Source organism: Spermophilus citellus (assembly GCF_964194105.1).
Source record: "Spermophilus citellus genome assembly, chromosome: 10".
NCBI lineage: Eukaryota > Metazoa > Chordata > Mammalia > Rodentia > Sciuridae > Spermophilus > Spermophilus citellus.
The window spans coordinates 119,708,985-119,730,384 of NC_138197.1; the positions used below are offsets into that span (position 1 = coordinate 119,708,985).

A 21,400-nucleotide genomic window follows, 5' to 3' on the forward strand; every position below is an offset into this window, starting at 1 on the left:
CTTCCTGGACCTCTAGTTTCAGGTAACGACAAAATTGATAAATTAGTAGCTTTTTGTCAACAGATGTCTTTGTATGACTGTGCACTAGCTTCCCATTCCTTGCATCATCAAAATGCTTCTAGCTTACGTAAAAAATTTAGTATTACCAGAGAACAAGCTCGTCAGATTGTAAGCCAATGCCCTAAATGTGTTATTCACACTCCATCTCTGCCATCAGGGGTAATCCCCATAGATTAAAACCAAATCAAATATGGCAAATGGATGTAACTCATATTCCTCAATTTGGTAAGCAATGTTATGTGCATGTCATAGTGGACACTTATTCTAGATTTATTTTTGCCACAGCACGTACTAAGGAAAATACTCAACATGTAATTTCTCATTGCTTAGCAGCTTTTTCCGTTTTAGGGTGCCCTATGCAGATTAAAACAGATAATGCTCCAACTTACGTAAGCTCTTCTTTTCAACAATTTTGCCAAGAGTTTAAAATTAATCATAAAACAGGAATTCCTTATAACCCCCAAGGTCAAGCCATTATAGAACGAGCTCATTTATCTATTAAGCTTCAATTACAAAAATTAAAAGGGGGAAATTGGATTGTGACTCCCCAAAATAGCCTCAATCATGCCTTGTTTGTTTTAAATTTTTTAAACTGTGACTCAGAAGGTCACACTGCTGCTGAGAGACAAATGTCTCCCTCAGTAATAGGCCCCTTAGGCAGAGTTCTGTGGAAAGATTTACAGACTGGTCAGTGGAAGGGTCCAAACCCGGTAATAATGTGGGGAAAAGGCCATGCTTGTATCTTCCCAGAAGGTGCTTTCCGTCCTATTTGGGTGCCTGAACGTGCTTATCAGACATGGAGGAAATAGAACCCAGATTCAAGCGACTGAGGATCGACCCGGAGGAGCCACTACCCAGAAGGAGGAGATATCGGAAAAAGATGAAGAAAGACCAGATTGAACCAGCCGAAAAGCTGATTTCATGGAAAGATGTGAAGAAGCTAACAACCCAGGCTTCCCAAATACTTCGACGCCTAGGAAAGAACAGGACCCCAGTCTTGATGGTAACAACAGTAATTGCCCTACTGGGCTGTCAGGTAAAAGGGAATCAAGTAGACACTTATTGGACATATTTCCCAGATCCACCCCTGGTACACCCAGCTGTGTGGACTGGAGAATCTATTCCAGTATTTACTAATGACTCATTCATGATGGGAGGATTTACAGATACTCATATTACTCCCAATCATGTGACTAGATTTAATTATTCTGGCTACAGTGCCCAATTACCTTTGTGTTGGTCACATGATAAACATGCTGGCTGTCTGAAAGTATCATTCGAAGAAAAGACAGCGATCGGTAAACCTAGACTGACAAATAATTCTATTTATGGGGACTTAAAACCTAATACTAGATCAGTAATTAAGATGGGACTTTCCCATAACAAGCCAGTCATTTCTGCAAAACCTCCACCGATACCCCACTGTCCAAATAGTTCTATAATTGAGATCGGCACCTTTCCTAAATGGATGGATTGTGTAAATACCTTTCCTGTACAACATAAGGTGTCTAAAGCTAGTGGGTATATTTTAGACTGGTCTCCAAAAATTGATAAGAGACAATTACAAAGAAATTCTGCTATGACACCTGCAGGATTTGTTAGTAATATTTTGACTTATAGTGAAGGAAGTGTTCAAAGAGATATTTAGCGTTTAATTGCTGCCTCAGAGTATTTACATTTTACAGATAAACCTTTACCAAAATTTGTCGGCAAGAACTGTAAAGAGGGATCTTGCTATGGCTTAAGAGCCTGTGTCCAATCTCCTTATGTTTTAATTATTGGAAATGTAAAAGTTAGATGGATAGATGACAGATATGCTGTTACTTGTAATAAGTGCAACCTAACCAATTGTATTACTAGGTATAATAGAGGAAAAGGAGTGCTGATACTTCATCAGCCCTCTTTTGTTTTATTACCTGCTAATATTTCAGAGCCATGGTATGCTGATGCTGGTTTACAAGTCTTGCAGCAAATTCATGCCCAGCTAACAAGACCTAAACGTGCTATTGGAGTCATAACTGTTGGTGTTTTAGCACTGGTCTCCTTTATTGCCTCAACTGTCTCTGCATCTCTGACACTGTCTCAGAATATTCAGCATGCAAAATTTCTTAATAATTTAGCTCAAAATACTTCCAAGGCTCTGCGTAATCAAGTAAATATTGATGAAAGGATTGAGACTAAATTAAACGCCTCAGAGGCGACTGTTATAGACATAGGTAATGAACTTTCAGCCTTAAAATTTAAGGAAAGGCTTAAATGCCATGCTAATTATAAGTATGTATGTGTTACAGCTGCCAAGTTCAATGCTTCTCTCTGGGATTGGGAGAAGGTTAAAAACCATTTATTAGGTATTTGGCAAAATAGTAATAATAGCTTGGATATTCTGGAACTTCATCACCATATCCAAGACATTCAAAATAATAGAGCTGATTTTTCAGATCCTTCTTCTTTGGCTAACCAAATATTGAAGGAGTTAAATGGATTCAACCCTGGAAATATTCTTAAGCACTCCGCTTGGTACATTATTGGATTATTCTCTTTGCTGTTAATTCTCTTTTGTATTGTAACTATAGGATGGCGATTCTTCCAATCAAGAGTCCAGGAACTCCAGAGAGTGAACCGCCGCCTCATTGTTAAGAAAAGAAAGGGGGAATATGTGGGAAGCCATTCTAACATGTGATTGGGTGACTCCCATTAAGGGCCTGAGGCGCTTTGGCTGTGTCGAAGCTTTCCCGACCCTTTCCTGATGAGAGAGCCCATCCGTGTGGGGGTGTGCCTGACCACTGACCCCGGGGACCCAATCACTGACCCTGACCTTGGAGTGCAGCCCCCCCCAACCTTCATTGGATGTAATTCTCCCCTGAATCTCTTGTTCCCCAATAAAGGGCTACTCCCAGGCGTGTTCGCTCTCTCTCTCTCCTGCTAGCCCTGAGTAATCCTTGCTGCCCTGCTGGGCGGCTAGAGGTGGGAACCAGAGAGGTGAGCCGTCTCGGACCTAGCAATATAAATAAGGTACTGTCTGTGTGTTTTATTTCGATCTCTTCTAACTAACTTTATGCCTAGAACCTCATTAATGAAACCACTGCGCAGGCCGCGTGGTAGAGTTGGACCTGGCAGATGTGGACACTAATCACAGCTGGAGGGTAATGCCTACCGCCCTCTTTTAAACTGAGATATGTGGGGAGCGAAGGAAAGTGCCACCTCACAAAAACTCAAGAGGGCTTCCCAAGCGAGAAGGAGCCACAGTGAGCATGGCCTGAGACACCTCAAGCTCTGGCCTTGGTCTTAAGAAGTCGCAGGCCAGTGAGAGCCCACACACAGTGGCCATGGCTGAGGCCCGCACAGAGACCCTGAGGTAAGGACAGCTCCCTCACAGGCCTGCAAGTGATGAGTTGGGAACCACTCATAACAACAACATCAAACTCCTCTGTCCCTTCCCTACACCAAAACCTCTATGCCACTTCTGGGCCCAAACCTCCCTTTGAATGCCTGATGATCAGTGTCCTGACTGAGCAGAACAGAAGGCTCAGCAGAGTGAAGCCTAGGACCAGAGACAAAGGAGTGAGACACCCGATGGGCAACCCCAGACCCCCCACACACACTGGTGGATTTTTTTTTTTGGTGGGGGTAGGCAGGAGACACATTTCTCGAAACATTTCATAAAAACTTACTTTTCATTATCTGTTAGTAAAAAAAACAGTAAATCTGCTAAAATTTCCATAATTTCTCCAACTAGCATGTTTTTCTCTCCAAACAAACTTCTCCTGATACGTAAGCACTCTTGAAACTTCATTTTTGCAAGATAAGTGTTTCCATCAACCAACCTGAAAATAAAATACATGTGTGGGACTTACTAAGCATGATAAATGTTGGCTATATTCATTGCACTATCAAAAATATTTCTCATAGATATCCTTTATTTTATACAAAAACCAATCCTAGAAAATACAAAAAAAAAGACCACTTCATAATAATAGAGGTTCAAGAATGGCAACATCATTTATAAGAACATTGTATGTGCATGTTAGGGACTGAACCCACGGCCTTGTGCATGCTGGGCAAGTACTATACCACTGAGCTACATCCCAGCAATATCTTTATAAACTATTTTCATGTGATATGTGTGTGTGTGTGTGTGTGTGTGTGTGTGTGTGTGTGTGTTACTCAGCCTTAAAGAAGAATGAAATTATGGCATTTGTTGGTAAATGGATGGAGCTGGAGAATATCATACAAAGCAAAATAAACCAATTCCAAAAAACCATAGGCGGAACGTTTTCTCTGATACACGTTTTCTCTGATATGCTAATTCACATGGGGGGGCAGGGAAAATAGGGTTACTTTAGGTTAGGTAGGGGGAGTGAAGGGAGGGGAGGGGGTGTGGGGGTAGGAAGATAGTAGAAAGAAACAGACATTATTACCTTACATATATAACTATGACCAGTGGGATTCTATATCATGTATAACCAGAAGAATGAGAAATTATACTCCTTTATATATGATGTATCAAAGTGCATTCTATTGTTATGAATAGCTAATTAAAATAAATTTTAAAAATTTAAGAAAAAAAACTATTTTCAAATTCAGCACTGCTGACATTTGGGCTGGATAATCCCTGGTTGGGGGCTGTCCTGGGCACTGTAGGATGGTTAGCAGCAACCTGGCCTCTACCCACTAGATGCCAACAACCCCTCCCCCACAGTCATGACAACCAGAAATGTCTCTAGACATTACGACGAATGTCACTAGCGAATGGGGTAGGGCCCAAATAATTCCCTGGTTGAAAACCATTTTAAGCTCAAGAATGCAAATGCTAAAAGTCAGCATTTCTTAGCCAAATCAGTTAGGCGGGAAATGGATTCATAGGTGTGGGTTAAGTACATTAATCATAAGATTGAACACTAATCCAGAAAACAAAACAAAACAAAAACTGAAATGCCTGTTTACATGAGGACACCTTCGGTGTATTTCATGGTAGCTTGATCATGGGGGATGTTGTCCACCAGCTTGGAAACCTCAGTGGCGAATTCCAACACGTGGTTTTCTTTTAGGTACTCCTCAGATGCCGACTTGGCCAGGTTGTTCAGCACTCTGACTGCAGGGAATACACATCAGTAAAGAGTTTGATCCCTGTGCGTTTTTTTCAACAAAAGAGTTAAGATGCCAAAAGGCCTAGCATTTAACATTTCTTCATCAGAGCCAACAGCCAGGTTTTTCCTTGATAAATCAACTACTCACCCATATAGCACGGGGCTGGTTTTCATAAGCCATTTGAATGTGCGTATCAGTTATAGGACCAAGGAGGTAAGATGACAGATTGAAAACAAAGACTGAGTCAGTTTTGCAAATGAACAGGTCAGCAATAGAGTGAGAGTACGGATATAGACTAGGCAGTCATCCCCTTGGTAATGGAGTTTGACAGAAGGCAGTCGGCACAGTCTTCCAATAAGATACAGTGAAGTAATGCAGCCTGATGATAAGAAGTACACAAATATTTCCCACAAACCCAATTAATACATAGCAGGCTGTACCTAGATACCCTCTGCCGTGGGCACACATTCTGTTCAGAAGGCTGACAATTTTGCTCCTTTATTGAATTATATATTTTGACAATAGTACATACTTTTAAAAAGTAGCAAGTTATCTTCTAAACTATATTTTGTTATGTGAATAAGGAAAACACAGTAACTGTTTGAGCTGAATTTTATTCCCAAAACCTGTATGTTGAAGTCCAATTCTTAATACCTCAGAATGTGACTATATTTGCATAGAGTTTCTTTAAAGAATTAAGAATAGGGCTGGGGATGTGGCTCAAGCGGTAGCGCGCTCGCCTGGCATGCGTGCGGCCCGGGTTCGATCCTCAGCACCACATACCAACAAAGATGTTGTGTCCGCCGAGAACTAAAAAATAAATATTAAAAATTCTCTCTCTCTCTCTCTCCTCTCTCTCTTTAAAAAAAAAAAAGAATTAAGAATAAAATGAGGTAATAGGGTGGGCTTCAATCCAAAAATGAGTAGTGTCCTTATAAGAAGGGGAGACGATGACACATATGCAGAAGACCATGTGAAGGAGACAGGGAGCTGGTGGCCATCTGCAAGTCAAAGAGAGAGTCTCAGGGGAAATCAACCCTGCTGACACCTTGACCTTGGACTTCTAGCTCCAGAACTGTCAGAAAAAAGTATCTTCTCTTTAAGCCTTCCAGCCTGTGGCACATTGTTACAGTAGCTTTAGCAAACTGAGACAGTGGAATTCTGAGAAGGCATTGCCAGAGGCAGAGTTAACTCCCTGTGCTGGGGAATTCAGACTTCAGCAGGATTACTGTAGGATTCCACAGGATACCACTCAGGCACCAAGAAGTACCTCCTATCACACCCCTTCCTATGCCCCCACCCTGGGCCTTGTGGATTGCACATGAGAGTAGGAGAGCCACATAAATGGTCTCCCGGTGTCCATTCTTTTTTTTTTTTTAACATTTTTTTTTAGTTGTAGTTGGATATAATACCTTTATTTCATTTATTTATTTTATTTTTATGTGGTGCTGAGGATTGGACCCAGCGCTTTGAATGCACTAGGAAAGTGCTCTACTACTGAGCTACCACCCCAGCCCTCCTGTGTACATTCTTACACACCAGGAAACCTCTTTTCTATACAGGAGCAAAAGTCATCACAAAATAGAAACCAAGCAGAGCATGGTGGCACAATTTGTAATCCCAGCAGCTTGGGAGGCTGAGGCAAGAGGTTGTGAGTTTGAAGCCAGCCTCAGCAACTTAGCAAGGCCCTAAGCAACTTACCAAGACCCTGTCTCTAAATAAAATACTTCTTAAAAGCTGGGATGTGGCTCAGTGGTTCAATGCCCCAATACCAAAAACAAGCAAACAAACAAAAACCAGAACTGGAAATGTAGCTCAGTGGTAGAGTGCTTGCCTAACATGCAGGAGGTCCTGGGTCCCATCCCTGGTACAAAAAAACATGAACAAGATGGTGTCATCCCTACTCTAACTCCCTGCAATGACTCCCCCCTTGCACTTAGACTAAAATTCAAATGCCACCCAACACCCTGCACAGTCTGGGTCCTGCTGCCTCCTGCCCTTTGCTCACTGAGGCATTGCTTCATTCCCAGGACAGGCCCATCCTCTTACATACTGTTCCTCGGCCAGAACCGTGGCTCCTACTGTCTATTAAATCCCAGCTTCATAGCTCCCTTCCCCAAAAGGTATTTGGTCACCATTTCCAGGTGGGCCATGCTCAACTCCCATCTCTTACTGCATCTATGACAGCCTGTAAGCATTTCATGTGCTGGCTAAACCCCACCCCCCCATATCAAAACATGAATAAAGCAGGGGACTTCCTGTGGCTCATCAAATGCAGCAGAAAGGCACATTGTATCAGCTTTGAGCCTGGCCTGGGCTCCTGTTCCTCCTCCAGGAATCCTGCCAAGTGACCAGTCCTGGGCAATCCTCCTGAGGAATGAGGAACACTGGCCCAGTTACCCCTGTCACCTAGCTAGATAACCACCAACCAGCCCCATCAGCCTTGCCAGCTAATTTCAGGCACTTTCATGATTGTTTCATTCTTCTGTATTTGATATCTGAGGCCACTGTGGTGCCACTGATATGAGATAGGCAAAGAATGCTTACTAAACTAAGGTACAGGTTGAACATCCATAACCCAAAATCCAAAACACTCTACAATTAATATGATGCTCAGTTTTGGATTTTGGAGCATTTTGGATTTTAGATTTTTTTTAACTTTTTAAAAATATTTTTGTTTGTTGGTTTTAGGTGGACACAATATCTTTATTTATTTTTATGTGGTGCTGAGGATCGAACCCAGTGCCTCGCACATGCCAGGCCAGCGCTCTACCACTTGAGCCACATCCCCAGCCCCAATTTTATATTCTTCAATCTAAAATTAAATCTGCTGAGCCCATCCAGCACCAGCAGAATCATTCATGTGACCCAGAGACACGTGGGCAAAACCAAAAGTTGTTTTAAGCTACCAAGTTCTGGGGTGGTTTGCTATGCAACAAAAGCTAAATGCGATAGCCATGGCAGTATGAACAAGTTGAGAGTCCTTCAGTCTGACTGTGATTCAGAGGGTCAAAATTGTTTAATACAGGCTCAGTATTTCTTGTCAAAAATGCTTGGGACCAAAAGAGTTTCAGATTTTGGGATATGGGAATATTTGCAGCCTTTACATGGTTGAGCATCCCTAACCCCAAAATCCAAAATCTAATCTGCTCCAAAGCCTAAAACTTTTTGAGCATCACGTTGACTCTCAAAAAGTTTTCAATTTTACAGCATGTCAAATTTTGTGTTTTTGGATTATGGATGCTTAACTTGTGCCTGGGTTCGTAAACATCCTTTGTCTCTGTTATATCAGTGGCACCACAGTGGCCTCAGGAATCAAATACCAGAGAATAAAACTATCAGTGAGGACTTCAGCATGTGCCATGCAGCATTCTGGGTGCTTTACAGCCTGGAAACTTTCTTGGTCTCACAATTATAAGAAATTTTATATAGGTGCTTTTTTTTTAATCCCACCTTAGAAACACAGAAACTGTGACTCCCAAAAGCTTAAGGCACAACGGACACGGTGGAGTATGTCTGTAATCCCAGTGGCTTTGGAGGCTGAGGCAGGAGGATCAAGAGTTCAAAGCCAGCCTCAGTAACACAGAGGCACTAAGCAACTCAGTGAGACCCTGTCTCTAAATAAAAAATACAAAATAGGGCTGGGGATGTGGCTCAGTGGTTTAGTGCCTCCAAGTTCAATTCTTAGTATGGGTGACCACCCCACAAAAAAGGAAAGGGAACACTTCATGTTCAAACCTCATGTACTTGGAAGCCTTTCAAAAAAATAAGTCAATGAAGTCCATGATCCATTTCCCTTTTCCTATGGATGGGAGTGGCCTGGGAGGAATTGAACTCTAGAATACAGGGGTAATTCCCTCTGTAGGTGTCTACATACCTTTCTGCTTCATCAAGTTCCGGTTGTCTTTTAAGTCACTGAGTGGCAAGCACTGCAGGTTTGACCAGGCCTTCTGGAAATACTTGAACCCTTCCTGAGTGTTCCCGATTTCAACATACAGTTCTCCAATGGCATTCTGAGCTTTGAGAAGCATTTCTCTTGTGGACTGGCTCTGTACAAAAGGAGAAAGGGAACCAGCAGCTCCTGAAGGAACCCACCATTAGGACAGATACCGCAGCTGGACACCTGCCCAGGAAAGGCTCATGTCATAAAAACCTGTATGATATCATTTCTCAGGGAATTTTAGGTATTTATAAAATATTTATTGGGAGACAATGCAAATTAAAAATGCATTTTGGACAACTGATCTCATGGGTTCAGTAAACATTCTTTGGCAGTTAATAGTAATAAAATTTTTGAGGAATAACCTGACAATGTCTCACATATGATAAGTGTTCCAAGGGAGGTAGTATCAAGATTCTAATGAATATCTAGAATGTTGCTTGAATACAAACACCACCAGGGAGCTGGTGACTTTATGTCTGACATGTTTTTTTAGAAACTTGTATTAAATTCTCCTTATCAGTCTAGAATATTTATTTCAGGGTATTCAACTTCATTAACTTAAATCACTTCTCAACCAACACCTTATCGATGCATAAGAATATACTAATTGGCTAAAGTTTTTTTTAAATGTCCAATCCAAGAAATCAGAGTTAGTGATGAGTTATTTTACTGTTAATAATAAGTTTTCAAAAATGCATTATACAGGATAATATAATAAGATTATATAAGAAGTGTTCAGTAACTAATAAAGCACCATAGAATGGATGGCATTGCAACGTTGTTGGCCACTTAATACTTTACATTGTACCACAATGTTAGCCTAGGAGAGTATTGACTGAGCCGGGCTCCCTGTTATAAGTTGAAAGAATAAGTGTTTCTATTCTCCTGCACATATTAAAAGTGCCCCTCTGTGTTAAATGACCTTTGTTTTAGAATTTTTTTTAGTTATAGGTGGATATAATACCTTTGTTTTATTTTTATGTGGTGCTGAGGATCAAACTCAGTGCCTCAGGCAATGCTAGGTGGGCACTCTTCCTCTGACCCACAATCCTAGCCCTTAACTGATCTTCTGAAACAAAGCTTTTGGACAGTTGTCTTGAAAATAGTTTACATGTGCTCTGAGATACTGATTTCCCTGGATTTGGAAGGAGTCTGGTTTGGTATAGGAGTCTGGTTTGGTATAGGAGTCTGGTGTGGTATAGGACTCTGGTGTGGTATGTGCCTGTGGTTCTTTTGCACACCCGTTGGGAATATATTTAGAATTCTCAGCATCTATTCTAGACCTTATCTTTGCTGCTCATCCTTCCAATCCTCCACTTCAAAGGTGTCCTCCATTCTGACTTTTCAGAGCTCAAATATTGCTAAGAGACTGAATTCAAATATTGGGTAAGATTAGGATGACTATGAGTAACAAAGAACCCCAAATTAACAATAGCTTAATTTCTCTTATACAAGAGTCAGGATCTAGGTGGCCCAGGGCTGCACACATTCTACAAAGTCAGAGTTTAGCTATTTTTATCTCATCCTGTGCCCTTGCCTGACTTCCATTCTCAAGCATACCACCTGATGTAAAATGGCTGCTCTGACTTCAAATCATATTCACAATTCAATCAGCAGAAAGAAGGAAAGTTATTAAAAACTGAATGTGTCCCTTCTAAATTCATATGTTGAAACCCTAATCTCAATGTGATGGAGTTAGGAGGTGGGATATTTGTGAAGTGATCAGGTCAGGAGGGTGGAGCCCTCACAAGTGGGATTAATGCCCTTGTAAAAGAGGCCCCAGGGACCGCTCTCATTCCTTTCCTCTCTGCAGACACAGCAAAAGATGGCTGTGCCCGGACCAGGATGCAGACACCAACTCTGCTGGCACCTTGATCTTGGGTCCACCAGCCTCCAGAACCAAGAGAAACAAGCCTTTGTTTAAGCCACCAGACTACAGAATCTTTGTTAGAGCCGTCCAGCTAAGACAGGGGCAAAACCAGGAACACCTTCACTTCAGAAACTTCCATTTACATCTCATTGGCCAAAACGTTGGTTTCTAAGGAAACCTGGGAAATGCAGTTTTCTTCTACACAGCCATTTTCTGAGAGGGCACATTACTTTAATAAAAGGCAGAACAATATTGGGGAATTATAGTCTCTTTTCTATACCTCTTTTACCTTTCTTTTAAATTTTTAACTAGCAGAGTTTTAACTCATTTTCTTCCCTCACACCTATTTCAGAGGAAGTGGAGCCCAACTCCCTTCCCAAGGACCTGCCCTGCCCCTGAGTTCTGTGTCCTTCCCTCCAGCCCTCTCACAGAGTCTCTGCCAGCATCTCTAATCTGCCTCTGTTTATTTCCTGCTCCACGTAAACACATATACCCTGCATCAAACTTGACCTGAACCTCATATTCTCCTAACTTTTCGACTTTCTCCTTTCACCAACAAACTTTTCAAACAAGCCTGCCTATGTGCATCTTCTGTGTTTCATTACCACCCCCACCTCCTAAAGCCCTGCCTCCTCAGTGGCGGTCACTGGCCCCGACGCACCAGACCTCTGAGCCTTCTTTCCGTCCTTAGTTGCCCAGACCTCTAGCCGGCATTTGATGCCGTTAGCCACTCCCCCCTTGGTTTGGGGGAAAACTACGACATCCTGACTCTTTCCCAATCTTTGCCTTCTTCACAGGTTCATTTACTTTTCTCCCTCCGAATATCAGCAGTTCCCCCACCCGTTCCCAATATTGCTTGGGGCCCTGGCTTCCTCTGGTGGTTTTGGCTTTTGCAGATGTCGCCCGTCTCTCTCTCCAGATTCCAGTGCTCCGTGGCCTCAGCTGGCTGACTGCTCCACCTGGGTGCGATCGTCACCTTCCCGGCACCGGCTGCTCCTTCAGATTCCCTCTACCCATGAAGCTCCAATTTTGGGCGTTTGATTCCTCTGCACATCACAGACGTGTTTCTAATGAGTCCGACAGGGAGGCAGAAGCCCTGTCAAAAGCCCTTACCAGGCCACAGTGGTCCTCCCACCTCCGGGTCCCAGTGCCCACGCTGCCACTCGAGCGACTGGACATGTTGGGTGTGGCCTCAGTGTCAGCTTCCTCGTTATGAATCCTTGGCTTTTCTTCCCCTCTTCCCACTCCAGACTGTTCCTTAAGGGCAGAGACTCCACGACCAAGCCTTGGGCTCCGTGCTTCATGGGCGTTCAGGACACAGGTGCTGTGGCCAGTGACGGTGGCAGCCCTAGCTGAGCCAAGCTCTCGCCCGCCACGACCTCCCTGGAAGGGAGCGCTTATTACTCCTCTTTACAGGTAGGGAGACCAGAACTCAGTGAGGTGAACACATGCCCCAGCCCCATGGCTACGCAGTAGGAGGGCAGGGGGTCCTCCCAGGCCTGCTGGACTCCAAAACACCGCTCGGTACGTTCTCTTAAGAAGTCAAATCTCTGATGCAGAAACAGAAGCCCTTCACAAATGGATCCTCTGGTTTTCTTGCTATCTGGTGTACCTCCTGTGAAAACTAGGGAGGAGGCAAATGAGACCCACTGTCTAACAAATGAGCCTTCTAATTCAGAGTTTTTCAACCTCCGAACATTGGCATTTGGGGCAGGGTGACCTCGTGCTGTGGGGCTGTCCTGTGCACTACAGCATCCCCCCTCTACCCAGCAGATGCCAGGAGCACTTCTCCCGCAAGTTGTGGCAACCAAAAGTGTCTTCAGCATTACCAAATGTTCCCTAGGGGACAAAACTGCCCCCAGTTGCATTAAAATTTAAAATTATCTTATCTGAAGATATCACAAGGGGCCGGGGCTGGGGCTCAGTGGTGGAGCGATCACCTAGAATGCATGAGACACTGGGTTCGATCCTCAGCACCACATAAAAATAAAAAATAAAGGTATTGTGTCCACCTAAAACTAAAAGATAAATATTTAAAAAAAAAAGAAATTACAAAAGCAGCACAATACAGAATGAATATATCACAAATAACAGGATCTTTCAGCCCAAGAAAGTCAGGCACATATTTCAAAAAAGATGTTACTGCCCCAAATAGTTACAAACTTCTCTTTTAGAAATTATCTTTAGAGCCTAAAGAACTCCTTTTAATAGTCTCTGTGGTGACTCGTCCCAAGCAACTGTTGCAAAATATTGAGAATAAAAATATTTTTATTGTTATTATTGTTCTTATTTTATGGTTGCAAATATTAAGAATAAATCATAAGACGGACGCCTGCAGGAGCCCTTGGAAGCAACCAAGTCTGTCAGCATACCTCCTCCAAGCGCTTCACCCTTCACCATTCCACAGTCAGGCTTCATTGCTGAACCGCTGCAGATGCCCACAGCGACGTCCAGCTGGACTAGGAGCTCCACGAGGGCAGAAACCAGCTGTCTTGCTCACTGCCGTCACCCCACCTCCTGCCAGTGCTCAGGCTAGGCAAGGCCCTGAGCGAATGTTAGCAAGTGAATGAACGCAGCATGCACAGGGAATAACTGCAGACAGGCGTTCAGTGGTTACCTAGTAAAATAACTGGTGCTTTCCAGACAGACACCTGTCAGCAGTAGGAAGCGTGCACCTCCCCATGGGGGCAAAGAATTGGGGTGGGGGATCCCATGGTCATAATGGGAAGCACAGAATCCCTGCTGTGCTGCTCCCTAAATGATGGAAGAGAGTTGAATGACCGTTAGTCAAACCCTCTTACTTCCAAGGCCACGCCTGTTACTTTATAACCCCAAGGAGTAGGGACAAACCAGCCACCGGTAATCAATATCTCACTGTGCACCAGACACTGTGGAAAGGGTGTTGTGCACTTCCTTACTTGATCCTGTTAACAGCCCCATGAGATAAGATATTAGAACCCCCCAGATGAGAACTCACTGGGGCAGAGGTTAGAATTCTTACCAAGGTCATACAAGCAGGAGGTGGCAACGCTGGGTTTTAAATCTGGGTCAGTCTGAAAATGGCCCATGCTCTATTCACTACTTTGGGCTACTTTCTAAGGACACAGAGGAATTTGCACATTCAAATGGATTTATTGATTGGTTTGTTACATTTGTTTTATTAAGCACCCATGGGGCATAATATACCATGGAGATACAAAAATTGATAAATAACATTGTCTGTGCCATAAAGGGTGTTGCAATTTTGAGTTTTATAAATCCCACTAGATGGCATTCCTTCTGTCTATGTATTAATGGAGGCAGGGGTAAAGTCTCAGGAAATTGTGAAGGTGTTGTTTTCAAACAAAATGTTTTGTTTCAGATTATTCTGCCCTTAGTCTACAAAAATCTATTGAAAACAGTGAAATTCATAACTATTATTAAAAGGGCAATTAAGTGTCATCTAAAACATAATAACAATTATGAGTGAAGCTTCCATTATATTCAGTAAAGTCAAAAGTTCATTTTTTAGAAAAAGCAAATCAATCACCTAACATGGGCCTTTGTACATGGTGGGCAAGTGCTCTACTGCTGAGCGGTATCACAGGCCTTCATGAAAGTTACAGCCAAGTCTTTAGCCAATTTTTTATTAATTCATTTCAACCTACCACTACAATTCACTTTTCAAATTTTACAAACACTTCTATTTTTCCTCCCAAGTGACACCTATTTGCATTCACTCCTTTAATGACTCCTATTTTTTTTTTTTTTTTTTTTTTTTTTTGGTAGTGGTGCTGGAGATCAAACCCAGGGCCTTGTATGTGGGAGGCAAGCACTCTACCAACTCAGCTATGTCCCCAGCCCTAATGACTCCTATTCTCTTTAGTGATCATTATTAATGTCCAGTATGGGGCATGCATTAAAATCACAGCTTCCTCACTGATGAACAAATTAATTAATTCCTCTGTTTATAGACTAAGTTAAGAAGGAACAAAGGTAAATATCTAAAAATATCTAACACAAAAAGAATGAGGTTTGAAGGTTTCTGTTTTTTGCACTTTACCTGCATTAACATGTCCTCAGTACTCAAGAACAGCTCTTTTGCTTCTCTGATCTTGCCCATAAGTTTCAAAAAACTCCCAATGCAGAACATCAGTCGGCATTTGTCAGTGGCAGTGACATTAGAAAGCTTCCATTCCAGCACTAGAATGAAAAGTCAGTGACCCTAAAGCACAGGAAGTAACCCACACCCGAGGCTTAATCCTCATCTAAGAACTAGCCAGAGTTAGTTTCTTGTTCGAGAGATCTGCACTTTGCTTTTATTAAGGTTTACATATATTACCAAGTACTTTAGACTATGACATAAAAAAATAATTAAAATACTATTAAATAACCTTGGTAAATTTTGAAAATTAAAGGGCCAAGAGTGCTTATGTAGCTCAATCCATGCACTATTATTGTGTTTTACAGTGATTTTCAGGTAAAAAGAAAATGATGCTCATATTTGTTACACAGTTCTGCCCTCTGTTGCAACTAGCTTGAATTGCTGGCCTCAACAGAAAGAAAATGTTAAAAGAACAAAATTAGGGAGGGAGAGGGAGGGAGAAAAAGAGGGAGGCAGGCAGGGAGAGAAGTTATTCTTCATACACAAGTGAAAATATATCGAATTTTTTAGCTTAAAGATCCAATTAAGCACATGGTATTACAAAGTTGTCATTTTTAGAATTTCTCTTTTCAGATGTTCTCCTATCTACATTTCCTCGTTGGTTGCACTTGAAATGTTTGGTTCTACACTGTTGGTCACAAACAATCCCTGGTACTCCTCTGCCCTCTTGCCCCTACCAGAGGCCACCACAACATGTGGACTCTCCTCTTTCTCTTTGCCCACGTTTCTGTGGATCACAGTCATGTATAAAATAAGCATGCATTAAGCACCTACTGTGTGCAGTCTAGCCTCCAAGCAAGGCTGCCACCCTCAGCACGCAGGGAGGCTGGGAGCAAGGGTGTTTGGGTCAGATGGCAAAAAAAAACAAAAACAGAGCCAAGGGAGAGAGAAAGCTGAACACCAAGGTTTAAGACCTTTGTCCAAAGTGATCATGCAAGTAAAAGGGCTGGAGGCAGGAATGGAACCAAAGAGATCAGGAGACAAGGATACCTCAGAGCCATAGGCAGCTGCTCAGAGCAGGCAAACAAGGGTATCTGGAGGAAGAATGGAGGGATGGGCTTCTGCCCAGCACAGGGCGTTTGCACATCCCAGGAGGATTATTGGTTCCAGATTCCTGTCGAGGGCTCAGGTTGGAATGTGTACTATCTGTCACTGCTTCTGGTATTCAACTCACCTCACTTGCTCTGAGAAACCTTCTTTCATGAACCCTGCCTCCACCATGTGTGACCACACCCTCAGATTCACTCTCTTGGCACCAATAGAGTTAGCATTGATGAGAAAACAGTTTTCTTATTGTAAAATTAATATGTGTATATTATAGAAAATATAGAAAAGTACAAAGAATAACAAAGACTATGCATAACTGCACCAAAGATAATCTCTACTAATACATGGCTGATTGGGCACATACACACACACTTTTCTAGAATTAAAATTTGGGTCATCCTACTCATGCCACACACATCATACACTTCGTTGTTACTTTCTTATTCAACAAAATATCAGTCCTGTGCAAGATGTTGAATGTATATCAAGTACAATCTACATGGCTCCTGCTCTCATGGAGTTTAGTCTACTAAAAACATAGTAGGAACATTTTTCCATATATTAAATATTTTTTAAGATTTTTTTAGTTGTTGATGGAACTTTATTTTATTTATTTATATGTGGTGCTGAGAATCGAACCCAGTGCCTCACACATGCTATGCAAGCACTCTACCACTGAGCCACAGCCCCAGCTCTTAAATATTCTTTAAGAATACACATATTTATAACCAGATTGTATTCCATTTTATGGATTACCATTAGTGAGTCAATTTCTCACTATCATAAAACGTTATATAATGGAAAATATTGGCAAAATCTTCTCAAACATCCAAGATTTTTTCTTTAGAATATTTTTTCAAAATAAAAGCCACAGGATATTAATATTTTTAAGGCTTTGAATACATATTGCCAAATCTCTCCAGAAAGATTGGCCCAATATAAACTCTTACCTATAGCATGAAAAAGACCTATTTTCTCACATCTGTGCCAGTATTATTATGGGTTTTTTTTTAATCATTGCAAAAAAAATCATTTACAATGTGACACCTGATAAATAGTATCCCACTGTTGTTTTAACTTGCATTTCTTTGATTACTATTAAGATAAAATATCCTAAAATATTTGTTTAAATTTTATACTATTTTTTTAATCCACTCTCAGATGCCAGCAACTACAAGATGCATCCCTATTTCAGAAATGTTGTTAAACCTACATCTTAGAACCAATTAAGTGTAGTATTTTTATTTTTAACGAATCTGTGATGCCAGTAGCCACTTATGAGCAACTTCCAAGAACCAGGCACTGTCCTGAGTACAGAGACAAAAGATGAGCTCAATCAGACCTAGGCCCTGACTCTTGGGCTGTCAGAATAATAAGGGAGGCAGTTCATCCAGTAATCTTATAAATGAATATAAAATTAAAACTATGAATATAACCATAAAAGAGGTGATGATACAAACGTAAGGAGGTTTCTCTATATAAGTGACTTTGAACTGAGAGTTAAATAAAGAATAGGAGATTCTGAGGCAAAATGGTTGCAGAACAGAATATGCAAAGATTCCAGAACAGGAAAGAGTAGGGAGCCAAGAGAATTGAAAGGAGGAGACAGAAGAGCAGAGAGAACAAGGGTGTTTGGGTCAAGAGAAGAATGGAGGCAAAGTAGGCACTGACTCTGTGTTGGGATGTAACAATGGACAAGACAGGAAGGATCCTGTTCCCAAGAACTCATATTCTGGTGGGTGGAAGGTCTGGGACAGGGGACAGAAAGCAGAGTTAGACAATTAAAAGAAAAGAAATATCAGGTAGCAGAAAAAGCTATGCAGAGAATTAAAACAAATTAACACGATAAAGAATGACTGAATATAGCATTCATTGAGGAAGTAACTCTTCAGCTGAGATCTGCATAACCAAAAAGAACTGGCACCACAATTATCAATAGAAAGAACATTCTTGGCATAGGGAACAGCTGGGACTAAAGCCCAAAGACAGAAATACTTTAAGGACAGAAAGAAGGCCAGTGTGTCTGACTGAAGAGGTCAAGAGGATGAATCCTGTAAGATAATGCTACCCAGGCATAGAGGGGCCCAAGTATATTAGGCATTAGGGTAGGCTGAAGAGTTTTATTTTAAATGCTATAGCAAGCCATTGGAGTGGTCCTAATCTGGGAAATGAGATGATCGGGTTTACTTTCTTAAATTTTCATTCTGGCTACCACGTAGACAATGGACTTTATAGGAACAAAAGCTAAAGTAGGAAGTCCAGTAATGGGGTTGTTACACTAGGACAGGTAGAGATGATAACAATGAGGGGCTCACCAGAGTGGCGTCAGTGAAAAGTTGAAGCTGGGATATTCTCACTCACCACTCCTATTCAACATTGCACTAGGAATTCCAGCTACTGCCATAAGACAAGAAAAGGAAATAAAAGATATACATATTGAGAAGAAAAAAAATAAAAACAGACTTTGTGGGCTAGGGTTATGGCTCAGTGGTGGCGTGCTTGCCTAGCATGCATGGGGCACTGGGTCCGATTCTCAGCCCTACATACAAATTATTTTTAAAAATAAATAAATAAAGGTCCATCAACAACTAAAAAATATTTAAAAATAAAAACAGACTTTGCTCACAAGTGGTATATATAATTATCTATAGAAAATCCCAAAGAGGGGGATCCAAGATGGGGGGATCGAGGGAGGCTGCATTCCTTGTCGCTCTGTGACCTGGGATTCAAGCAGTGGGAATACTATTTCTCTGCAAGTTATTAGAGTTCCCCTGACAGCTGCTCCCATGCAGGAATCCCAGTTGCTCGCCCATACAGGACCCTGGCAGCCATGCTGAGCAGGACCCCCAGCATCAGTGTCCGTGCAGGACCCCCAGCTACCACTCCCTTGTAGACTCCCAACTACCAACGTGGGGCTCCCCTAGTTGCCTCCATCTTGGGAATCTGCAACCGCTGCCACAGTCCCTTCCACATGGTAGCCTGCTCCTGGGGACACCAGACAGGGTCTGGAGACAGCTGCGTGACATAGAGCAACGCTACATGCCACTGAATTTCATCTCCAAACACACCACCCAATGCCATTGCTGGGCTGACCCTGACATCCCATCTCTGAAAGCAGCCACCTCCATCTTGGGACACCTTTGTTGCCATCTTGGGTTATCCTCGCTACCTCCATCACTGACTTTATTTGGGACAACTCCCAGCTTGGGACACCAGTTGAAGCCTAGAAGCAATATCAAGGTACCCATAGCCCCCAACTCTCCACTCTCCCTGCAGCCACTAACCCAGCTCAGCGCTTATAGCTATGTGGCCAGTCTGTAGCTCCCAAAGCCTGGCCCTGATACAAAACAGCTCTCCGCAGAGCAGGTGCACAGCCCCCAGAGCACAGCCCACAAGATTCCTGAGAGAGAGGTTCCTGATTGGGAAGTAGAAAGGGAGGGGTGAGTGGGACACAGTTTAGAGACTAAATTGGAGACCAAGATTGTGAGGTCTGCAGGCAATATAAGGGGATAAGACCAGGTGCCCACATCACACTAGCGGGCCCCAAAGGAGATCCTTGGGGTGCAGTCTCCCATGGGGGACCAGCAAGTGCTATACCCCACCTCCAGCTCCATCCCCAAGACAAATCCTCCACCCTAATAGCCTTCACCATCCTGAGGTAGGGATACCAGCAAACCACAGACAACCCCACCTACTGGATGATAAGGGGAGCAGGAAAGATACTGAACTCCAACAAAACAATCCTTTAATCTTCCTTTGAGATTTTTTTCTTTTTTTTTCTTTCTTTTTTCTTTATCTTTTTTCTCTCTCTCTTTTCCCACCTTCATATCCCCAACATTTGTGAAACCAAGTACTTTCCATGCATTAGGCTACTGAGGACTGGGATTTCTGAATAGTATATTACAGTTGTGTTGTATATTCTTTTTAATTTTTACATTTTTTTCTTAATTTTTATGTTTGTTTGTTTTTTGTACTCTATTGTCTTCCTACTTACTTGACTCCCCAAAATCTCTTTCCCTCTTTTCTCCTGCTACTAGCCAACATCTTTCGATTCCTTCCTCACTCTTCCTAAGATCCAATAACTCTATATCCTCACCTCCTACCTCCTTAACATCTCATCCTACAGTCCACCCCCAGTTCTCTCTTTGTCCACCATCAGAAACTGTAGACCCCAGGCCGGGGTTGTGACTCAGTAGTAGAATGCTCACCTGGCACATGTGAGGCCCTGGGTTCAATCCTCAGCACCACATAAAAAAATAAGCAAACAAATAAAGGTATTGTGTCCAACTACAACTAAAAAGTATTTTTTTTTAAAAAAGAAACTGTAGACCCTTTTGCAAACCTACTATTTATACTGTAGATAATAATTGAACTCACCATTTCTGTCTATTGTGGCAAAACTGTAAACGTCTTAATAGAGTTATTTGGTTTAAAGCTGTACATGGTTTGTATTGGGATTTGTCAATATTGATTTCCCCCTTAAAGAAGAGGTATTGGAACCCTTCAGGGACACTATAAGTCAATAGGGTAAAAACTATAACACCTCATCCACACTGATAGAAGGGAAGACACATGACAACATGAAAAAACAAGGGAAGAAAGTGCCCCAAACAAACCAAGATACATTATTAGAATCCATGGCCAGCATAGCAGAAGAAATGTCAGAGGAGGCATTCAGGATGTACATAATTAAAATGTTTTGTGAATTAATGGATGATATAAGAGAGAAAACACAGGCAGCAAAAGATCATTTTGATAAAGAACTACATAAGTAGATACAGGAAGCAAAAGATTACTTCAATAAAGAGATTCTGAAAGAAAAAGAAAAAACAGAAATCCTTAAATGCAGGAATCAATAAACCAAATTCAAAACTCAATAGAAAGCATCACTAACAGACAGAACCTCAGACAATGAAGACAAAATATATAATCTTGAAAATATATAATCTAATAAAAGAATCTAATATAAAATAAAATAATCTTCACTGTTGACTACATAGTGAAGATGGTAAGAAACCATGAGTAGAACATCCAAAGATTATGGGCTAACATGAAGAGACCAAATTTAAGAATTACTGGGACAGAGGAAGGCATAGAGTTACAAACCAAAGGAATGAACAATCTATTCAATGAAATGATATCAGAAAATTGCCCAAATCTGAAGAATGAATTGGAAAATCATATACAAGAGGCTTACAGGACACCAAATGTAGAAAATCACAATAGAGCTACACCAGGGCATATTATA

At 41.8% G+C, this 21,400-nt stretch overlaps 1 protein-coding gene across 1 annotated transcript in view; it reads right to left on the minus strand.

The window, feature by feature from the left end:
- The window catches only part of LOC308658299 (putative tetratricopeptide repeat protein 41), a gene marked incomplete at its 3' end in the record, with an annotated part of 89,616 nt that overhangs the window by 19,413 nt on the left and 48,803 nt on the right, over positions 1-21,400 (minus strand). Inside the window, exons 9-12 of the mRNA XM_081310860.1 lie at positions 15,004-15,143; positions 9,026-9,197; positions 5,005-5,152; positions 3,732-3,884 (exon numbers count right to left, since the gene is read on the minus strand). Of these exons, the coding sequence (XP_081166986.1) occupies positions 3,732-3,884; positions 5,005-5,152; positions 9,026-9,197; positions 15,004-15,143 (613 nt within the window). The remainder of the gene's footprint in view (positions 1-3,731; positions 3,885-5,004; positions 5,153-9,025; positions 9,198-15,003; positions 15,144-21,400) is intronic.